This window comes from Oncorhynchus keta, chromosome 34, assembly GCF_023373465.1.
Source record: "Oncorhynchus keta strain PuntledgeMale-10-30-2019 chromosome 34, Oket_V2, whole genome shotgun sequence".
Lineage (NCBI taxonomy): Eukaryota > Metazoa > Chordata > Actinopteri > Salmoniformes > Salmonidae > Oncorhynchus > Oncorhynchus keta.
In genome coordinates, this window is record NC_068454.1 from 61,894,271 (window position 1) to 61,918,222 (window position 23,952).

At 41.5% G+C, this 23,952-nt stretch overlaps 1 protein-coding gene across 2 annotated transcripts in view; it reads left to right on the top strand.

Annotated features, from left to right (window-relative positions):
- The first annotated feature begins 2,126 nt into the window (after nucleotides 1-2,126).
- Nucleotides 2,127-23,952, top strand: part of LOC118367462 (myotubularin-related protein 11-like) — a 34,942-nt gene continuing 13,116 nt past the window's right edge. Inside the window, exons 1-5 of one of the 2 annotated variants that reach the window (XM_035750968.2) lie at nucleotides 2,127-2,309; nucleotides 11,254-11,323; nucleotides 16,999-17,135; nucleotides 17,342-17,411; nucleotides 17,652-17,791. In XM_035750968.2, the coding sequence (XP_035606861.1) occupies nucleotides 11,260-11,323; nucleotides 16,999-17,135; nucleotides 17,342-17,411; nucleotides 17,652-17,791 (411 nt within the window). In that variant the 5' untranslated portion in view covers nucleotides 2,127-2,309; nucleotides 11,254-11,259. Of the gene's footprint in view, nucleotides 2,310-3,273; nucleotides 3,755-11,253; nucleotides 11,324-16,998; nucleotides 17,136-17,341; nucleotides 17,412-17,651; nucleotides 17,792-23,952 lie in introns of those variants that run through there. The other variant, XM_035750967.2, reaches the window with a different exon arrangement.

Genomic DNA, 23,952 nt, shown 5'->3' on the forward strand with positions numbered 1-23,952 from the left:
TCACTGCCTTGCCCAATTGATGGCGCTCTTGTATTTGTATTCAATGTTCCTGGAAGTTTCCATGCTCGACTTAACCAAAAATACAAAAGAGAAACATTTATGGGTACTAAGATTTGAGTTTATTTAAAAAAAAAAAACATTTGCCAAGGGTATGAGGGACTCTTCTCTCTTTTTAAGTAACATTTGTCTTTTGAGAGGCAGTTCAAACATGCGGCTCAAAATAGTCACCCTTCAAGGGAATGCTCCATGACTTCGAGGTGGCATGTGCATCTTGAATTGGAACCAACCATTCCCCACAATACCATTAAGCTATATCCCAAACAATATTTCTGTGTGACGGGGGGGGTGTTTGTGCGCTTACGCTGTATGAAACCATTTTGCAACAAAAAATTGCAGCTCATAAGGCGCAAACAGGTCATCTTTAATGAAAAGATGATGGCTAACTAAGAAATGGGTGTATGCGTGCTTTCTCCTCTCCTTCCAATGTAATATTTGCTTACATCAACATTTTTTTTTTTTTTAAGAATTGGATGGCTTACAGACAACATCTTGAACATTTGACTTAGACTGCAAACATTTTTGTATAAAAAACAAATGACTGAGGTTGTATATGTTCAAGTTATTTTTGTAAACCCAAAGTTTTACAATATTTTTTAAAGATCTATATTGACGGATGCTAAAATTAGTGGAAGATAAGCTTATAACCAGGGTTTATGGAGGAGTCAGTATTCACCAAAATGGACAGTTTGGCTGTCAAGGTTGATCACAAAAGAGCCTCCTAAACTCAAAGATTTCTCATTAGCAAACTAGTTTCCTTCGTGCTGTCCTGACGATATGATTTGAGAATATATATTTATAGTGAGAATCTTTAAAAAAAAAAAAAATTCCCAGAAGCTTCCCCTTGGAATGTTTAGTTGAGAAACGTTTAGTATGTTCTTTCTTACGTGTCAAGCAGACTGGCTTTTATTTGTTTGTTTTTATTTGAATTTTAAGTTTTCTTTTTTTTCTCACCACCAATCCATGCAATGCTAACACATTACAGCAATGATTCAATAGTTGATTGTTGGTGTTTTCAACCTATACTCTTACTGCAATCCCTCTCTCAGAATAAGATGGCTTTGAATTTGTTTTACTAAGTAACTGACCCATTATTTTTCTATTGTACATTTTCTCTCATTTCTATGGGACAGAATAGTCATCAGCAACATGAACATGGGATACTTTAGTTGCATGGGACTGGAATTGTTGCATGTAAATGACTATCCATTTAACCAAATGTGTGCATTATTTTCAGCTGATTTGGGCAGTCCTGGTTTTGTGACCAGTTTTTTTTTTATTTTTATTTTTTAAATCTTTTCATGTTTGGAGAGGAGAGGCTGTGACAGTGCAATCTGGATGGAAAGAACATCTGATTTAATTTTTACATTTTTTTTTTGTTGCACTGTTTGAATAAATTCTCATTGTATTTCAACAACATGGTGGCAAATCTAAAAGTTTTACTCTGTTTCTGACTTTTTTTGGGGGGGGGGTTTACAAATGTATGGTAGGTATTCCAGAGATGTACAGAAAAGGGATTCTGTTTTTCAATGTGCTCGTTGGATGAAAGGTGAGAATTGGTATTATCTTGATCTAAGTATGATGTAATTGTGACACCATTGATTTATAATCTTTCGTAGCCAGATGATGTAAACATAAATAGTACCGTAGTCCAGTACATTTATCGATCATCTGACCAAATGACACCAGATTTTAGTTCTGGGTTAACTGAGATTACATTGTAGATGAATCGATGTACAAATTGACTCTAACATCTAATGCCAGCCAGTGGATATGAATGTAAAACTATTGGATTTTATTGTCCAATTATCAATTGTGTTGAAACACTCAAATCAACCATGCAAGAGAGACTTAACAGCAAAAGCTGTTTTTACATATTAGAAACAACTTATCACAGCGTTACACATTAGAAGTAACTTTCACCCAGATGATGCAGCCGACACTGTCTGAAGCTGTTCTGTATTAGAGAAATTGGAGACCCTTATTTAATATTGAATAGGGTCCCATGTGGTCGAACGAGGTTTGGATTTATAGCTCGATCACAAGGACACTGTCTCCCCACCTGGCTGTTAGGAGGGACAGACTGTACTTCATCCATTTGGAATTTCTATTTGCTCATCGAAAGGAATTTATGCAGTACTTTCCCACTGGAATATTCTTCCAATAGCATCTGTCTGCATTACTGCAGTACTACCTTTCTACATTGTCAGTTCCGATGACAGAGCAGCCATTTATCAAAGGGTCAACTGCAGGTACTGTATCACTCATCCATCACTTGCCTTTGTTAATACTAATAAGACTAACGCCTACAATTGGGTACCTTTTAAAAATACATTTGGGCTTTTATTTTGTATGTAGTTGTATGCTGGTTGAAACTACTGGTAATTTATGTAGATTTTGAAGTATTTTTTTTTATTGCTTCTGTGCTCTATAAGCTTAGTCATCCTCTTGGCTTTTTCTTATGTTTACATCGTTGCTTCCATTCTTGTTTGAAATTCTCAAGGTAGGCGAGAAGTTGAACACTTAGTGACAATGCCATTTTACAGAATACTACAAATGCAGCATCCAACTCATTCTGCATTAGTGACATGGGTATAATGATTTACAACTATTTTACAAGCATGTATGATCCTGTAAAATGTTATAATGCGGCTGATGTGAAGTATCTATATGAGTTAATGGGACTAGACTGATTGTCTATGATATCACGTTTTTATTTCAGGTGGTTTTTGAAATTTCAGCGAATCAGTTTGTCAATTACAAATGACAATGTAGCATTGGAGGCAAAACACTTGTATTTAGAAATATATGTGCATCTGTGTATAGGCCTGTATTCAACAACCTATTAATTGGCCCATTTGAACCATCACCATTTCCATAAAACTAGGCTTACTTCAAAAGCTCTACATACGGTCACCTTTCCTAAACCCCAAATTCAAAATGTCACCACTGCGTTCTTCATAGTCCTGAAGAACTGAACTGCTTTAGTCCCAGTGCTCTTGACACCTCATTCAACTAACCAAGACCTTAATTACCTGAATAAGGTGTGATAGTGCAGGAAGGAACCGAACATGCACACCTTGTGGCTTAATTTGCAGGACCATTAGTGAAGAACAAACTACTGGTAAAACAAAAAAAATGATTTCTATGAGATGCTTTTTGCACTGCTGGCCCTTTAAGAGGCTCTACTGCACTTGCTTTTTTTCACTGGTGTGTGTCGTTTTAACTATGGTGAGGGGAAACAACAAATGGAACGCAAACGGGACAAGCAGAGGTATACATTTCATCCCCTTACCAGTGACTGACAACCTATAAGCAAATATTCCTGACAGGCGGTACATTTATGCGGGGCGTGCTCTACACAGTAGCGTACAGACATGGATGCTTTCGCCAATGATAAACGTGAAAGAAACTAAATTAGTTTGTCATTCAGAGACCACCTCTGTTATCGAAACCGGTGATGCATGGACTCGCTGACGTTCGAAGAAAGTGGACCGTTTCTTATGTTTTCCTGAAAAAGACATGGAGCGATTAAAGGCATTTTTTCTTCTCGCCATCGGAAAAAAACGTAAATGAACTATAAGTCTGATAGCTTACTTTCTGTAGTTCGTCCCGAGAGAGTTGGATATTGGACGTCAAAATGTTAACGGGATCCAAAACCACGTTCAAAGTGAGACAAATGGTTCCAGATATGAAGGTAGGCTTTCGACGCAATGTTTTAATATTCTGTTTAATTTTCTTCATATCCTGAAATGTAGCTTGCCCTGGCTTAACTTTTTAGGTACCAATGAGAATAATAAACTGAAATACTTTGTTCGATTATTGGTGGACTATATACACAGAGGTAGAGTGTAGATTCCACCTAGATATTTTGCTGTGTTCAGAATGGTTAGTTACATTGTCGAATTAGTTGGACACATTGTATCGAATTCTATGAAACATTTTAAGACGGTATTACTTGTGGAAACAGTTTCATGGTTTGATAACCTACATTCCACAGACAGAAGGCCTTTTATTCTTACTGTCTGGGACTGCGGGAGTTGTTTTCCTTTTACGTAGCAACAAATACAAGCTGTTCATCGTAGCATTCTTTGTTTTATGTACAATGTTTCTATACGGTAGAGGCAGGCAGCACGTGTGCACTGAGTTTTGCCTGCTTGGATTGTATGAATTATTATCCATACCAAATGATGGCATGTGCTATGAATGTCCATATGGTTTATGTATTTAGATAATTTTTTTTTTTTTTTTTTTTTGGAGCTGGACTAAACCAAAACTTAAACACTGCAGGCACATAGTGTACAGTTGCATACTGTACAGTATTATATGAGAATAATGAGATGTGGGAATATGAATTGACTTCAGCAAGTGCGATTAGGCTATATATTTAAGACCCTGGATCATCACGCATAGAGCGATGCCTGTTTTCTTAAACCACTCATAACTACTCTTCAGCAGCACCTCATGTGATTCTAAGCTTGGGTGGCCAGGAAGCAATCATCCAGGAAGCTGCTATCATCACACAGTGTATCACTAAAGGTGTATGTGTATGTAACTGCAGAGAGCCCTGTGGTTTCTTAACATTCATTTCTGAGATCTTTCATGTGTTGTGGCCTTGAATTTTTTGTTGTTGCACACTACACATTGTGGTGTAGCTCTGGATGGGTCTGTCTACACTGTTGATGCCTTCAACTCTGTTATACCACCACAGAGGGATCAACCTTTTACCTACAGTATGTCAGTCAACGTGCTTTGTCACGCCCGTCTTTGGAGAAGTCTTTGTAAATCTGCATTGCTGCCTCCTTTACAAGAGAGACAACAGTTTTGGACGTCATTAAATGGAAGACTGTGTCTATGTGAGCACATTCTGGGTGAGGGACATGTCTATAAGCCCAATACAATTAAAACCAATTTAAATCAAAGAACCTTGGGGAAAATTGGTGGACTGATTATTACAGTGATGGTTTATGTCATAGCCTAGATATTCTTTCGAATTGTAAATGTTATGCTCGTGCGCCCTGTGCTGCTTAGATCTTCCTCCGTGGTTATTTTGAGAAGCCGCAGGGGGAAACTATAAAAGATGCCTCAACTCCACCCTCAGGCATTTCTGCTCACATGGAGTGGTGGTGATTAGTGCAACATCTGACCGTTGCCATGGAAACGACAGCCTGAGGAGCAGGATGTTTTGAATTTGATTATGAATATAAGTGCCTAACAGAGACGGCAGTTTATTTTAGCCATCTTAAATAGAAGTTTGCAATGTGGCTGTAGAGAAACACATGGTGATGTCCTGAAAATTATACACCTCCACATTCTGGTTTCACTTCCACTAACGTGTTGAGGTTTAGAAACGCACTGAATAGAAATGAGGAATGAGTTGTCTATGGACCTGAAACCTTTGTCGCTCTCATTTTGTATTTAGTAAGTAGGCTACAGCACCCCAATACTGAACTAAATTACATTTGTGGAATAGTGTTGTAACTCTTGTGTCTATGTAGGCTATTTACAGTAATACCAAATTAGTTACCATTGAGAAATTACATAAGGTTAAGAAAAGTTCTGCCATTCATTTCACATCACATGCAGACTGATTGGGTTATAAGGAGGTTTGCATGTTACTTTTCATAATTACACTCCAGGCTGGTTGTTTTCCCACACTCTGTCTTTCCCCTCCCCTGAATTGTTCACATGCTGGCTCCTCAGCTAGCTAGAACATACGTCTATGGGCTGGAATCTGGAAGCAGTCAGTCAGCCACACAACACAATGCAAGTGCCACAGTAGTGAAAATGTAAGAGGCGGGCTCAGCTCTATTCAGAGTGGCTGGAGATCCAGGAGGGCTCATAAAAGAGAGCCAAAATGGTATTCACACACACCCAGTCCCATAGGACCAAGACCTCAGATCCTGAAACAAGCTATGGAACTGGCGGTGCTTCCCATGCAGAAACTGAACAAAAACAAAGCCGCCTCTCATTAGTAAACAAGATGTAGGCTTGTTTTCAAGGGTTTATTGATCGTCCATTGGGTGATTATTAACCGATACTGCTATCCCCCAGGGAAAGCGTAAAACAAGGATAGTAGCCTATTTCTGTCCATTTTAAGTGTCTAGATTGTTTTGGGCAACACCCAATGTGGGAGTTGTATGTTTATGAGTTGCTAGAGTCACACATTTTTGTTAAACAAGAAGCACATTTAGAACATGAGTTATTGAAACCTGTCCTGTTTTTACAGTCTACAAATAGACATACTTAAGCAACGTACTGACACATGCACAGTGACAAAGAAGCTAGAAATATGTATCGACAGATACACCCTCTGACACACACGTGCCACACACACACCCTCTGATTTAACTTTGAACCTTACTTTCACAGCGAGTGCATCACTGAGTATACAAACAGTTTACTTCGGACTAGATTATACACAGTTGAATGGAGAGGGATTTCGAAGAGGATTTGAATACAAAATGTCCCACCATGAACAACTCATTTCGACTATGGTTAAGGGCAGTTAACGAGTGATTGTTGCAGACCAAGTCTATACGGAGGTCGTTATAATGATATAAGGCCAAGACACCATCGGCATTACAGTGAGGGGGGAAAAGTATTTGATCCCCTGCTGATTTTGTACGTTTGCCCACTGACAAAGAAATTATCAGTCTATAATTTTAATGGTAGGTTTATTTGAACAGTGAGAGACACAATAACAACAACAAAATGTTATAAATTGATTTGCATTTTAATGAGGGAAATAGGTATTTGACCCCCTGCAAAACATGACTTAGTACTTGGTGGCAAAACCCTTGTTGGCAATCACAGAGGTCCGGCATTTCTTGTAGTTGGCCACCAGGTTTGCACACATCTCAGGAGTGATTTTGTCCCACTCCTCTTTGCAGATCTTCTCCAAGTCATTAAGGTTTCAAGGCTGACATTTGGCAACTTGAACTTTCAGCTCCCTCCACAGATTTTCTATGGGATTAAGGTCTGGAGACTGGCTAGGCCACTCCCGGACCTTAATGTGCTTCTTCTCGAGCCACTCCTTTATTGCCTTGGCTGTTTGTTTTGGGTCATTGTCATGCTGGAATACCCATCCACAACCCATTTTCAATGCCCTGGCTGAGGGAAGGAGGTTCTCACCCAAGATTTGACGGTACATGGCCCCGTCCATCGCCCCTTTGATGCGGTGAAGTTGTCCTGTCACCTTAGCAGAAAAACACCCGCAAAGCATAATGTTTCCACCTCCATGTTTGACGGTGGGGATGGTGTTCTTGGGGTCATAGGCAGCATTCCTCCTCCTCCAAACACGGTGAGTTGAGTTGATGCCAAAGTACTCCATTTTGGTCTCATCTGACCACAACACTTTCACCCAGTTGTCCGCTGGCAAACTTCAGACGGGCATGTATATGTGCTTTCTTGAGCAGGGTGACCTTGCGGGCACTGCAGGATTTCAGTCCTTCACGGCGTAGTGTGTTACCAATTGTTTTCTTGGTGACTATGGTCCCAGCTGCCTTGAGATCATTGACAAGATCCTCCCATGTAGTTCTGGGCTGATTCCTCACCGTTCTCATGATCGTTGCAACTCCACGAGGTGAGATCTTGCATGGAGCCCCAGGCCGAGGGAGATTGACAGTTTGTGTTTCTTCCATTTGCCTATAATCGCACCAACTGTTGTCACCTACTCACCAAGATGCTTGGCGATGGTCTTGTAGCCCATTCCAGCCTTGTGTAGGTCTACAATCTGGTCCTTGACATCCTTGGAGAGCTCTTTGGTCTTCGCCATGGTGGAGAGTTTGTAATCTGATTGATTGATTGCTTCTGTGGACAGGTGTCTTTTATACAGGTAACAAACTGAGATTAGGAGCACTCCCTTTAAGAGTGTGCTCCTAATCTCAGCTCGTTACCTGTAGAAAAGACACCTGGGAGCCACAAATCTTTCTGGTTGAGAGGGGGTCAAATACTTATTTCCCTCATTAAAATGCAAATCAATTTATAACATTTTTGACATGCGTTTTTCTGCATTTTTGTTGTTATCCTGTCTCTCACGGTTCAAATAAACCTACCATTAAAATTATAGACTCATAATTTCTTCGTCAGTGGGCAAACGTACAAAATCAGCAGGGGATCAAATACTTTTTTCCCTCACTGTACTACAAATAGTCCCTCTTACTTCATTTATATGGAGGGTAGTGGGCACATTAGATTCCACAGGGAGAGTTATAGTACTGCTTCTGCAGGCTGTAGAGTAAGATAGTGGTTCAAAGCTGCATTTTAAGCAGGGCAAGTGGATAATGGCATATGAATTCACGATTCATTAAAAACATTCATATTTTCTCCTATATGTTTAAATCACTTTCCTTCCTTTTGTTTTGTACATTCCGAGGGTGGAATTCTCAGTAGTCTATTCCATTGTGGGTTCTCTTTCGTTGTTTTGTCTTTGGGGTTTTGTTCTCTCTGTATAATAAAGTGTGTGATATGACTATGTTGTAGGAAATGTATTGCACTGTCGTAGATGCTCCTTGAAAGCAGAAGAAAGAGGCGGCATTAAAGCAAAGCCACGACTCACGGCTAGACAGAAACAGTTTTGGGTTTCAGGACAACTTTTGTCTGGTTTATGTTTCGTTTATGTTTTGGAGTTGCTCCAAATGGGGCAAGAGGTAAAAACACTTCAAAGTGAATCCGTGATTAGAGAAAAGACACCGCATCCTTGTTTATATTTTTAGAGCCCCTACGACAATGCCATAAACCTGCTTATTGATGTGAGGAAATTGACAATACCACATAAACTGACAGGCTAACCTCCCTCTACAGCAGCACCGCATGTTAAAACAATGTGTTGTAATGATCTAACTAGTAAAAATGTAACTACCAGAGCTACACACAGGCCCCTTGTTGTGCTTGTTGGCGAGGGACGTTGTTCAACCCTACAGTGTGAGGTTTATGTGGTGTTGGACTGCCACTTTCCTCCCTCCGGTAAAGTTTGGTCTATTTCAGGGCAGAGGAGGTATGTTCTCCTCTGTAGAAGAAGTCTGGTCGCAGTAGCAAGGGGAAGCCATGAGCAATGGAAACTGCAATGGGCCTTGGCTGCACTCCCTGAGGAGAAAGGGAGGGAGGGAAGGAGTTGATTGAATAGTACACACGCAGAAGCCAGATACTTAAGGCAGAGTCAAGGAGTGAAACATCAGCAGAAACAGAGCCTGGACATGTGGTTATTCATTTTGGGGGGTGAATTGGATTTGGGACTCTAATTTGGGATTTTTCCTCACCTTCACTGATTTAGGGTTCCAATCATTTTAAACTAGACAACTTCACCTCGCCCTTCTCTCCTATTGGGGCGGCAAGGTAGCCTAGTGGTTAGAGCATGGAACGGAAAGGTTGCAAGTTCAAATCCCAGAGCTGACAAAGTACAAATCTGTTGTTCTGCCCCTAAACAAGGCAGTTAACCCACTGTTCCTAGACCCTCGTTGAAAATAAGAATTTGTTCTTAACTGACTTGCCTAGTGCAGTTCCTCTTCCTGTTATGACACATTTTGTTGTAGTTTATTTGATGGGCTCTATTCTTCCTCAGCCTCCAATGTAGTTTTAGCTGGTGGAGCAGTTTGGAGAATTTCTGCTGTTGGAATCCAAATATGTTTACTGAACTTTCGGAATATAACACAACCCCAAGGCACAGACACAGCGTTTGTTAATATTGGTTGATACAAGGAACTGAGTTTCAGATAAAAAAATAAAATAAAACAAGATCTAAATATCTAAATAAGTTCTGAAAAAGAGCAAGGAATGCAGAATGTTTTAGTTATAAACGGGGAATTGGTGCTGAAACAATGGATAAACATATGGCTTGAAAAGCCAGAAGAAAACAAAAATGAACAATGATCTGCTGGCAAGCAGAAACCAAGAACCTTGTAAAGTTTTAGTGTTCTCCCTTGTAATTTAAAAACAGGCTTGTTTTTCCACCATTCCCTTCTGCTAACTCAGGTCTTGGGAGGAGGATTGAGTCAATAAAATTGGTGTTACAATAACCCTGTCCAGGATGTCTTGGTATGACCCAGGACTTCATCTTCTGTTTTGAGAAAGTAAGGATTGTTAGCTCGTTTCTGAGGTATTTGTTAGGGGGGGTTGGTAGTTTGGGGTTGGGGTTTCTCTCACACTAACTGCAGCCAATGAATTTGGAAAATTGATTAACCACATGACTTCACTTGAGAATTGGCACTTGCTTTCCGAGGCAAGAATTTAAAAGCTGTGAGATTTGATGATGGGAAAGGACCTGAAAACCAAATGATGCTAGCATCATGCTAATGTTAGTGGAGTGCTCGTGAGTTTAGGCCTCTTGATATGGTCGGTTGGGCATATGCGTTTCACAGACAAGGCAAACAGCTACGCTATGAATGAGTGGAACTTACAACCTTTTGATGGAGCAACGGTTATCTTTGTTTTAACGCTCTCGTGAGGTTTTAGCCACTGTCAATCTAAAGTTAACCAGAAGAGTGCCATACGTTTTCATTAGCATGTTAGCACGCAGTTCACTTCACCACTACATTGTGTGTGTCACAAGAGTTATAGTAGCCTAAGAGTATTTGTCACACATTATAGTAAGTTGTTTTTAGTTCGTTCTACCAAGAAATATGTGACTAAACTGCCGCAAAAATGTAACATGATTGTGAATAGCGGCCTTGTAGGCAGTGAAGAATTGCTGAGTGAGCAGTCAGTACCATAAAGATTCATTGTATACTTTGACCTCAGTCCAAAGCAATCTCCATGTTTCTATACTGGACCGCCTGAGTGGTCATTACCAGAACAAACAGTTCCTTTTTCAATGCCTAGGCCTATGTCTTGTGCATTGTGTGATTTCTACGCTGTGTAAATGGTCTTCTGTGGGGGGTGGGAGCTCAGGCTAAATGGGCCCATATGTTCTAGCCAGTAGTCTGGTAATAGCAACCTGTGGGATTGGATTATGCCGCTAGCAGAACAGCCTGGAGTACTTCGAGACTGCATCAAATCATACAGTACAGAGCAAAACAACTAATAAAACATGGAAGCTGAGAGTCAACATGGAGCATTGTGGGATTGGCTATGGTTTTGGGGAATGTGGTCAATAAGAAGATCTTGAGTTGAAGCAAAATCACATGAGTGTTTGTTCTCTAATTATTTTTTGAAAGGTTGCAGTAATAACACCAGGTCTGTTTTCTGTCCCCCCCGCAGGAGAGGATGCTGAGTCACAGTGGTGTCAATGCACGGGGGAGAGATGTGTTTGGACTGCGCTGCTTACCAGGTAAGTCCCAGACTGCAGAGCGCTGATGAATATGATGCTATTTCCATGTCAGAAATACAGTAGCCATACGCATATCATAACATGTGGGTCTGAAAACACAGTGTCAGCCACATCTCTTTAGGCAAGTCCATCTTTTGAAACTGCACCCATCTATATCTCTTGTTTTCTTACTAAATCCTAGTGCTAAGCTACTGTAATGTAGCCTCTGTGAGAACAGTGTGTCTGTGTGCTGTGGAGAGCAGTGCTGTAGGCCTCTGCCCCTGGTCATAATCTCAGTTTCAGCAGCACGCCGCGCGGCATGAGCTTTCCAACAGGAATGTTGGCAGGCCAGGGACCCTCCAGAGCCATGCTAATCTCTACCGTTTCATATCAGCAGTTATTCACAGCACCTCTGTGGGAGCAGTGTGTGTGTTTCCTTCTCCCTTTCACTTTCAGCTCTCACTTCCACCTTGTACCGCTGACCTAGACACAGCCCTCCCCGTCCCTCCTCTCTCTCACTTTCCACTTCATTCACTTTTTCTGTCTGATTCAGAAACTGTTTTTATCTCATTCTTTCCAGACTCTCCCAGTCTGTCTGTGGATCACTATGGTCCCATTCTGAGTTGTTTTTTTTTATTTTTATCGTGTGACTGTGACATGCTGCCCGTCTGTCTGTCTGTCTTTCTTTCTCTCCGGCTCTCACATCCCTCTTCTTCCCTTTCTCTGACCAATTTTCTATGTCATGGAAGATTTGAAACACAGCTGGTCATGGAAAGCTGCCTCACATTAAGGCAGAAAGGGTTCATCTGAATGGGAAACACTGTCATAGTTTCTGCGAAGGAGTTCTCTCATGTTGGAAACTGACTTTCGGCTCTGAAAAATGTGCTACACACACTTTCAGAGGCACCACGCAGGGGAATGGGGAATCTGTGGAAGCAAACTGGGTGAAAGGGCTCACGTTGCAGCATCCCACAGACGGTCAGAACAGTCCCAGGCCTCAGTGTACTGTATACTATACAACCCTGCTTGCCATTCATCACATTCTCAGATAACACTCAGACACAGGACAGGGGAAACCAGAACAGGCTCCAGGGGGTGAATGGGTCAGGGCAGCGCAAACAGCTATGGGTGGATAGATAGATAGATCGTGTACCTTTTGAATGTGAGGGGCCTGAGGACCCTCCTGAGGACCCTCCTCAGAGCATAACCACAATCCCCTCATCCATGCGCTTATGTTACACAGGATTTGGGTTGGTGTCAAGCATTGGACTGTCACTGCTGGCCTTGCTGAGTGACAAGAGAAGAGCAGGTCAATATCTCTGAAGAATATACGATTGTATGCTTTATGAGCTCAATTTGGATAGCACACTACCTAAAGAGGTAGCGAAGAGCTCTGTGCATTCTGTGTGTGTGTGCATATGTATACATGTTTTCCTACATTATCACAACCACAAGGAAAACAAGAAACATTTTGAAAAGTCAGAACTTTTTTCATGTCCTGAATTGAGTTAAAATGCTATTTTAGGCTTAAGTGCTAGGTTTTGGGGTTGAAGCGAGGGTTATATTGAGGGTTAGGGAGAATATGCTTTTTGAATGGGAATACATTTCTATTCCCCAAAACGTCCTGTAAGTTCAGGAAAACAAATTTGTGTGGTGTTTCATCAGATGTCTCATGACACTGCTCTGGTACAACCGATTTGTCTTGTTCTCTCCCATCGGTTAGTATAGAGGGTCAGAAACGTCTGCTCTGCACACACATAGGAACAAAATGGAGAACAAATGTGGTTGGACACAAATGAAATTGAAAATGGAGCATTTGGTTCATATCACATGCAGCTGTGTTCTCTCTGGCCGATTTTCTCAGGTTTTTCAATCCACTGGCAGAACACCAATGGACAAAGAGAAAGATGGCCACAGTGGGGATTTTCCAGTGTTTATGTGTGTTTGCATGAAAGTGTCTGTGCATGTGTATGTGTTTGTCTGCGTGCATATGTGAGTCTGTGTGTACATCTGTTTTTGTGTGAGAGAGGGTTAGAAAGAGAGAGCGACAAAGGCACTTGAGCGTTGTGTGTGTGTGGTGGGGGTGGGGCCTGCACTCTGTAGGACGACAGTAAAACTGTTTAAAATGTTAAATGACCAGTGTCGTCTCATAAACAGCTTCACTGTATACAGAGTATTGAGTGACTCAATCCTCAGCTTCCCAAGCTGTGGGAATGTAAACTACCTGCAGACTCTCCAGTCCAGATCTCAAACCAGAAACAGACACTTCCTGTCCCCTCTCTCACATCTGTGAGCCACAATGCCTGAGAAATGTCTTCAACACTGTTGCACCCACGGAGCCATTAAAAGGAGCATGCGAATCCCACTGAGCCTGATTGGCCACAGAGTAACAGGCAATCCTAGAAACAAGGGCCCATTTGTGTTTACAACCTAAATTGTCCATAGGGCGCCTGGGTTCAAGAGTTTAATTTGTAGCTATATGTCCGAGACTTTAGAAAGGGAATACTTGTGCTGAGGGTTTGTGACTTTGATCCGGAGTCGTGAGACCGAAATCAGCGTAAACGTAGCCTAATCACAGTGCCCTGCTTGATTCCAGTCTTCAGCTCACACACCCCAACGATCTTGTGGCTTCGCTGAGGGACCCTTTGAAGATTTCTTTGTAGCTTTTGCCAGGCTTTGGTGTTAATCTTGCGCAATGGGCGAAGTATTGGAGTGTTAGCTGTGATGACCGTGATTACAGCCACACTTCCCTTTCTTATAGGATAAACAAGCATTTGATGTGTTAAATTAAGATTTCCTGTTATTCTCTTTTTATGCAATTCGGTATCCCTGAAAATCTTCTCTTAATCGAGGTTGAGGTCTAATCTGAGGAGGTTGAGCTGTACCAAAAATGGCATGCTTTGTGCAATTATGTTTTTGACTTATTAATTTTTTGATTTCCTTAAATGTTATTTTGAAGGAATTCAGTTGTTCCTTAAAATTAGTTTTGAAGGAATTCAGCCCTGTTAACAACCCACCAAATGCTTTTTATTGTTCTAAAAACTGAAAATTAAAACATTCTCTCCACTATGATGGTGTCTGGCCCAACACTTCCCTTGCAAGAGACAAAAAGGCCATGTTACCCCTCTACTCTCTCCTGGACTCTGTTGCCATGGAAACCCAAGTCTAGCTGGCAAAGGCTTTGTTTTGCTGCCAGGGAGCATTACAAATGTGCTGTCTCACTGCTGTGTGAAAGAAGGTGTGTCTGTGTGCTCAGTGTGTTTTAGATGTGAGAAAGCTGTATGGGTGAATGTGCTTGTTTTTGGAAGCTTTGTTCTAAGAGTTCTGGAATCTAATTTTTATTTTCAAGCATGAACAAAATATTACAAACAGATTTCAAAATATGTTGCATAAATTCATCATTCCCAACAAAGCATTTAAACACATTTATGGCGTAATAACATGGTAATAGACTAATATTGATAGCTGTAGAGCCCGAGCTGTATCAATCTGGAAAATATATTGGCCTTGTATCCCATGAGACTAGACAAGAGCAGGTTAAGTTGCAAGTTTTATTGACATAAAATGCTCTGTAAATATGCACCAATGCATCCCTGCCCAGAAGGGAAGTCATGCATTTGGATTGGAAAATGCATCTGAAGTGTAATGAGGATACATAAGTACAGTATATTGATGCGATAAAGTTGGAGACTGAGATGGAAGTAGTATATAAGTAGTATATATAGTATATGACTGGCGTTGATACATGCAGCTTCATTTAAGGCCAAAACACTACAGTGAGAAAAGGCAAGGGACTGTCCATTAATCTAAATAGGAAAATTAATGAATTGACACAGACATGCCTCTGTTATCATGCTGCTTTTTGTATTTGCGACAATGTTTGCACTGATATCAACAATTGTGATGACGGAATGATTCCTCACTTGCTTTAAATATGTTTGAGTAGCACTAGCATTTGGACAGCTTTCACTGCCATGGTATTATCGCCACCCCTCCCTTCTAGTAGCTCTTCAACTTTTTCTTGAGTTAAGTGTCTGATTTCCTCACCGCCCCAAAATCACAGCAAATCTTCAGAGACAGGGTTACAATGTTCCTTATACATCTGAAGGAAATAGATTTGATATTTTGTGAGAGTTGTTCCAGCTCAGCTTCTCTTATCCAGAGCTTACCCACTTCCTGCCCCAGTCTCTTCAGGAGCAGTTCAACCCGACTCACTTCAGCCTCCTCCTGGGCTCTGATCGACTCCTTCACCTCAGAGCACCTTCTCTCAATGGAGTGGATCGGCTCAGTAAACATCCTCTCACTGTCCTCTGCTGCTGCCTGTGCAGAGCTCTCGAGGCACGCCGTAGCTCCTCTGAGCTGTTCTATATCCCATGTCTTCTCTTTTCTCTTCAGTTGAAATGTTTCCACCGTATTTTCACCTGAATTTCTTTCGCACTCCTTTCTGCTTCAGCTGAGACTCTATCGTGGCCTTTATGTTCATCTACGCAGATAACAGAAACACTGCTGTTCTTCGAAGTACTCGTCCAGCACTTTGTTATGACGAGAGCAGACATTCTCCTGCAGTTTTGGCAAGGCTTTGAGTAGCGTGTATATCTTAGTGCCAGAAGATTCATAGTGATGCTGGAGGGCAGTCCTACAGTAGCTGGCCATACACAGCAGACAGGAAATATCCGCTTTGTAGTTTCTCCCCAGGCAGACGTCACACTGCATACCTCCGGGTCGAGCATAAAAGGAAACACTTTGGAATTCTCTGTTCAGTTTCTCCACCATATCAGCCAGGATGGTCTTTCTGTTTAGAAAATGCCTTGGGATAAAGGTCTGTCTGCACTGGGGGCTGCTGTAGACCACCTTCTCATCGTCCTGATCCCAGTAGCTCTCAATACGGTCCTTACAGTAGCTGTGTCCCTAGGCAGTCACTGGATCTTTCAGTAGATCCAGACCTGATCGGACAGGAGAATTGGTCCTTCTCTACTGAGACATTAGCAGCTGCCATTTTGATACAGACTGATAGATACGTAGACAGACTTAGCTAAACTATTTGTATGAAGGTAAAGAAATAGATACTAATTCAGAGAGTTGAATGTTGCGTGCCGTTTTAGAGAGAAAATTAGTGTCTGAGTACCTTTTCAGTGATTTTGATTTTATCACAAGCTGATGTATTGTGATTGCGGATCAAAGTACATGAGAGAGGTCTTATATGTAAAAGGGATGTTATTTACAGCATAGCTAAATGTTATGTACACTAGAACTGTCATCACATTCGTTGCACACACAGTATTTTATAATGTGTATGTGAAATGTCAATGTGATCGGAAATATGAGGCGAATGCCAAGCTGGACCCGGATTCCAGGCAACTACATCTGTTTGACTCAATCGTTCAGTGGCTGACATAGCTGAGAAAATAGCACCTCCCAGACCCTTGATAAACTTCATGCAGAAGTTTACTTTCATTCACATTTCTGTTATACATAACATTCAACGTTACCATCTCCCTTCCCTCAAACACACAATCATTCTGGTATTTTGCACAATTTATCACTTTACCTTGGTATGCTCAGTCTTGACAATGAAACCCTCATGATGTTCTAAAATGGTCTACTTTTTTTATTGTTTTCAATATTTTTGCACATTTAAAACCCTCTGTATTCTATTCAGTAAGCTCCAGCCTAAACCCCCTGTCTGTGTTTCCCAGGAGAGTGTGTGCTGCAGAGGGCTGTGTTGGTGAGGAAGAAGCTAACTGCCAAGGAGGGGGGTGGATGGCTGTCTGGCACTCTCTTCTGTACCCACTTCAGAGTGGCCTTTGTGCCTCAGGACAGCCCCAAACCTGACGTGAGTGCTGGACTAGCTCTGAGTATGGACTGTTGAAGGACAGCTCACCTGGTATCGTAGAAGAAGGCTTGTGGGCATAATCATCATCATCACAATCAACAACATCATATAGAATGTTTTCAGACCATCCATTCATTGGTGTAAAAAAATCCTGATCAGACAAACTGACCTATATTTGAACCATCCCTCTAACCCTCATTATGTAGGACAACGCAGACCCTGTGCTCCTGGGGGATCATGACGTGGCCCTGGCCTCCATTGAGAAGGTTGTAGCTGGTAAGGCTTCTTCTACAACTCTACTAGGATGTAGTGCCCCCAAAGTCATTTGTGCTATGAGAGCCACGAGATGTACTTGTAAAAAAAATATGATGAAATAATAAACAATCGTAATATCCTAAACCCAATTCAAGTCTGGGCTTGACACAGGAAGCTTTAGCTGTGAACCATCAGTGGTGTACTGTGTTCTGTGTACCTGGGTTTTGACTGTAAGATGGTTGTGTAACCTCTGTGCTGCAGTGGGCCCATCCCGGACCAAGCTGGTGACGGCTAGCTCCTCTCTGAAGTTCACTCCTGAGGAGCTGGTGTTGTACTGCCGGGACCTGCGTGTTCTCTGCTTCCTCTTCGACCGCCTCACCCCCGACACACAGGCTGTGGAGGTAGTGTGTGTGTCTGTGTCTGTGTGTGTGTGTGTGTGTGTGTGTGTGTGTGTGTGTGTGTGTGTGTGTGTGTGTGTGTGTGTGCGTGTGCGTGCGCGTGTGTGTGCGTGTGTGAGTGAGTGCTGGCGTGAATACAGTGCATTCAGAAAGTATTCAGACCCCTTGATTTTTTCCACATTTTGTTACATTACAGCCTTATTCTAAAACTCCTCATCAATCTACACACAATACCCCGAATTGACGAAGCAAAACCAGGTTTTTAAAATGGAAATATCACATTTACATAAGTATTCAGACCCTTTACTCAGTACTTTGTTGAAGCAGCTTTGGCAGCGATTACAGACTCAGGTCTTCTTGGGTATGACACTACAAGCTTGGCACCTGTATTTGGGGAGTTTCTCCCATTCTTGTCTGCAGATCCTCTCATGCTTTGTCAGGTTGCATGGGGAGCATCGCTGCAGAGCTCTTTTCAGGTCTCTCAAGAGATGTTTGATCGGGTTCAAGTCCAGGCTCTGGCTGGGCCACAAGGACATTCAGAGACTTGTCCTGAAGATACTCCTGTGTTGTCTTGGCTATGTGCTTAGGGTCGGTGTCCTGTTGGAAGGTGAACCTTCACCCTAGTCTGAAGTCCTGTGCGCTCTGCAGTAGGACAGTGGAGGTCACAAAATTTAGTCATCCAGTGATAGTCAAGCAAATAACTGCTGTTTCACGGTAATTTACTGTTAATTAACATAAACACATTTAGCAACTCCGGGCTTCCACACAGCCTACAAGCCACTGATACATCTACATTTTATGAAGTCTAATAAATCCATGTAATATAGCCTACTCCTTCACAATAAATCCATGTATGTCCTTATGTTAGGTTCTGATCTGGCTATGCCATATGGCTGTGGGCTACGCTAGTTCATTTGGCAGACAAGAGTTGCTTAGAATTCCGTGCCATTAATTTATATTAATTTATAGTATGAAGAATACAATTGAACAAAGCTGAATAAAATAGAAATTAGATTTTCTCCAAACTATTTGAGGAACTGCGCACATGCAGCTATTCTGTGTTGAGCGGTTAACAAAGAAATTGGTACTCTTATATGCCTAATTTAGAGTTATTAATTTAACTTCAGTTGTTCTACAAATGTTGGGCTATATATTTAGAATTTTTTAAAATTGTAAGGCTACCTGACTCGACTCTAATGATGATTTGAAAAACGTAGCTTGAAAGGCATGAGCTCTGGTTTGTTTTTTGCTCAGGCTGTACACACTTCATCAGTCTCTCATTCAATTTGACAAGCACCAGAATTTCCCAGAGGCATCCTCTTTGTGTGGCCGTAATGCCCCTAAAGAAATCCATGCCTTTTGCAGCCAGTGGTCGTTGTGCTCTTGGGCTAAATATAATAACTCAAATCCCCTTCTCCCTGAGTGCTGCAAGCTTCGTAGCACCTCTCACTCACATTTCTCTCATCACATGATCGGGTCTTCCTCACAGGCTACAAGTGAAGACAGGCACAACGGGGACGCAACTGAGGGCGTCCTTATCCAATTCCGAGTTCCATATTGAAGATATTGAAAGAATTGTCCACATTTACGTTTCATCAGCCAACAAGATGAGTAGGCCTAACGAACAGCAAAAGCATTAGCCTATGTCAATCTACTATCCCCCATAGTACAAAAGTTGACCTATTCTGTGAGAGAAATAAATATTCCAAACATAGTCTTGGACAGTTGTGGGATGCGATAGATCCCAAATTAACACAATCACTAGCATCAAAAAATGCTTTTTTATGCAATGAGGCTGACGCAACAGATCAGAACGTTTAGCTTAAAATGTTGATAAACTATTATTTATAAGCGCAGAAATGTGCACATGGTAGTAGGCTATAAGCGGGAATGTTCCATTAGCGGGAAAACACCATTATCAAAAGTCACAGCAAATGTGATTATGCATGTAATGCTTTTATTATAAAGGTACATTTTTATGGTGGAAATTATCTTCCCCAAACGTGACACTCACGCACTGCTTATGTATGCCAGTTAGGCTCTACACCCTTTGTAAAGCAGATTAACCTCTTGCTCCTACCTGACACGCAGGCGTCCCATCTAGACATCTGGAAATGCAAATGCGCTACGCTAAATGCTAATAGTACTAGTTAAAACTCAAACGTTCATTAAAATACACATGCAGGGTATTGAATTAAAGCTACACTCGTTGTGAATCCAGGCAACAAGTCAGATTCTTAAAATGCTTTTCGGCGAAAGCATGAGAAGCTATTATCTGATAGCATGTAACACCCCAAAAGAACCGCAGGGGACGTAAACAAAATAATTAGCATAGTCGGCGCTACACAAACCGCACAAATAAAATATAAAACATTCATTACCTTTGACCATCTTCTTTGTTGGCATTCCTAGATGTCCCATAATCACTATTGGGTCTTTTTTTCGATTAAATCTGTCCATATATAGCCTAGATATCGATCTATGAAGACTGTGTGATAAACAAAAAAAAATAGCGTCTTATAACGTAACGTCATTTTTTTTAATTAAAAGAGTTGACGATAAACTTTCACAAAACACTTCGAAATACTTTTGTAATGCAACTTTAGGTATTAGTAAACGTTAATAAGCGATCAAATTGATCACGAGGCGATGTATATTCTATAGAGGTACGTATGGAAATAATGTCCGGGTGAATCTCAACCAAAATATCCGGTCCGAGACCTGAAGAAATGGGCTGTCTCTTCTTCGTTTGACCAAGAAACAAAGCCTAGGCAAATGACAAGACTGTTGACATCGTGTGGAAGCTGTAGGAATTGCAATCTCGGCTCCAGGTCATTTGCTTTCCCATAGACAATACTTGCAAGTGGCGCATTGATATATTTTCCAATTTTCAGTGATCAGATTTTCCTGCACTTTTCGATGAAACGCACGTTCTGTTATAGTCACAGCCGTGATTTAACCAGTTTTATAAACGTCTGAGTGTTTTCTATCCACACATACTAATCATATGCATATACTATATTCCTGGTACGAGTAGCAGGGCGCTGAAATGTTGCACGATTTTTAACAGAATGTTCGAAAAAGTAGAGGGTCGACTTAAGAGGTTAATGTGCTTAATTTTAAGATGTTATTTGGCGCAAACCTTTTCAAAACATATAGGCATATGGGCTAAGCTACATGAGGTGTGTGACTATGATTTGAAAAAGTTGAAAATAAAGGCTTTGTTTCTTGCTGCCACCTGCTCCCTCTCCGTCCTCTAGGTCACCAGGCTGCTCATTATGGCGCAAACCTGTCACCATCATTACGTGCACCTGTGTGTCATCAGACTCACCTGGACTCAGGCTCCCCTGCTTCCACCGGCTCGTCAGGCTCTCATGCCTCAGCCGGATCACCAGTCTGGTTCCCGCGTCCCAGCCTGTAACAAGTTCCCGCGCATCAGCAGGGGTGACCGGTCCGCTCCTAATCCCCGGGATCGTCCCTTTGGTTGGCGTCCTGCGGCTGGCACTGAACACGCCGGGGAGGGGTACCGTCACGTATGCTCTCTCTCCGGCGCTCTAGGTTGCCATGCTCTCGCATCTCAGCCAGACTGACAGGTTTCCCGCACCTCAGCAGAGGTGACTGGTCCGCTGCTGATCCCCGGGATCGTCATTTAGGTTAGCGTCCTGCGGCTGGAGCTGCGCGTTAGGAGGAGGGTACTGTCATGTGCTCCCTCTCCGGCCTCTGGGTCACTAGGCTGCTCATTATGGCGCACACCTGCGTGTCGTCAGACTCACCTGGACTCCATCACCTCCCTGATTACCTTCCCTATGGTTTCTTCCCCGGGCGTCAAGTTTTCTGTTTCAGTTTCATGTCTGTGCATTGTTTCTGTTTTGGAGTATGTTATGTTTATTTAAACACTCATTCCCTGAACTTGCTTCCCGACTCTCAGTGCACACGTTACACTTCATTCACAAGTGATAATATATCATTCACAAGTGATATTATTGGCTAATATTGTCACCCATCAGACAATTCTTGATTTTAATCCTGTCTTTACATATATGTGTGAAATTTGTTTTGATTTCGAATGGATCATTATCTCGAAACAGTGGCAAGGGAAAAAAATACATGTAATCTATGCACTTAAATAGCGAAGGGAGCAGGTTTTCCCACAGTTAATTTTCATGCCAGTTAGGTAGGCTATACTCCTGTTGTAAAGAGAAGCAATGTGCTTCATATTAGGAATGTTGAGTAAAAAATATAGTAGGCCTAGCCTATAGAAAGCTGATGGGATCCTCCTCTTTTTAATAGAGGCCATCACCCTGTTTTCTCATGCAATTGCATAAACATAAGCTCATGGGCTCTCATGAAGTGTTTGATTAGATTTCATTTACATTGATGTCAGAGTAATTAGAGGGACAATCGAGTGCTGAGTACCAGGCAGTTTGGAGCATCAGAGCTTGGAGAAACCCAATTTCCGTGACTAAACGGTCACGTGGAATTTGACTGCCTTCATAACTCTTGACTGCCGGTGTGGCAGTAATACGGTCACTGTAACAGCCCTACTCTGGAGCAGGTTTTCATCAAGGATCTCTCTCTATACTTTGCTACATTCACCTTTCCCTCAATCCTGACAAGTCTCCCAGTTCTTGCTGCTGAAAAACATCTCCACAGTACGATGCTGCCACCACCATGCTTCACCGTAGGGATGGTGCCAGGTTTCCTCCAGATGTGACGCTTGGAATTTAGACCAGGACACCTACACCACCCGATGTCACAGGAAGGCCAAAAAGTTCATCAAGGCCATCAGACTGTTAAACAGCCATCACTGCCATCACATTGAGTGGCTGCTGCCAACATACTGACTCAAACCTCTACCCACTTTAATAATTAAAAATGGGATGTAATAAATGTATCACTAGTCACTTTAAACAATGCCACTTTATATAATGTTTACATACCCTAAATTACTAATCTCATATGTATATACTGTACTCTATACCATCTACTGCATCTTGCCTATGCCGTTTGGCCATCACTCATCCATACATTTATATGTACATATTCTTATTCATTCCTTTACACTTGTGTGTAAAAGGTAGTTGTTGTGAAATTGTTAGATTGCTTGTTAGATATTACTGCATGGTCGGAACTAGAAGCACAAGCATTTCGCTACACACACATTAACATCTGCTAACCATGTGTATGTGACCAATAAAATTAGATTTGATTTGATTTATATGTCTAGTCTGTGTACAGTGCCTATAAAAGTCTACAATCCCCTTGGATTTCTTCAGATTTTATTGTGTTACAAAGTCGGATTAAAATAGATTTAGACTAATCGTCCTTTTTGGCAACTATCTACATGAAATACTATAATATCCAAGTGGAAGAAAAATGCGATATATTTTTTAAGATTAATGAAAAATAAAACACTACTATACCTTGATTAGATAAGTATTCACCCCCTGAGTCAATACATGTTAGACTACCTTTGGCAGCGATTACAGCTGTGAGTCTTCTTGGGTAAGTCTCATAAGAGCTTTGCACACCTGTATTGTGCCATATATGCCCATTGTTCTTTTCACAATTCCTCCAGCTTTGTCAAGGTTTTGGGTATCATAGCTAGACAGCAATTTTCAAGTCTTGCCAAGCAGATTTAAGTCAAAACTGTAACTTGGCCACTCACTGTCTTCTTGGTAAGTATATCCAGTGTAGATTTGGCTTTGTGTAGTAGGTTATTGTCCTGTTGAAAGGTGAATTCCTTTCCCAGTCTGGTGTAAAGCAGACTGAAGCAGGTTTTTCTCCAGGAGTTTGCCTGTGTTTAGCTCCATCACATTAATTTTCATACTAAAAAACTCTCCAGTCTTTGTCATTGTCAAGCATACACATACCATGATGCAGCCACCACCATGCTTGAAAATAAGCAGGCAGTTACTGAGTGATGTGTTGGATTTGCCTTAAACATAAGGCTTTGCATTTAGGCCAAAATGTTTATTCCTTTAGAGTGTTTTTTTCCCCAGTATTACTTTAGTGTCTTGTTGCGTACATATGCATGTTTTGGAATATTTTTGTCTATATATTTCTATTTTTTTTCACTCTGTCAATTAGGTTAATACAATGCTGTTGATCCATCCTCGTTTTTTTTAACCATCACAGCCATTGAACTCTGCAGCTGTTTTAAA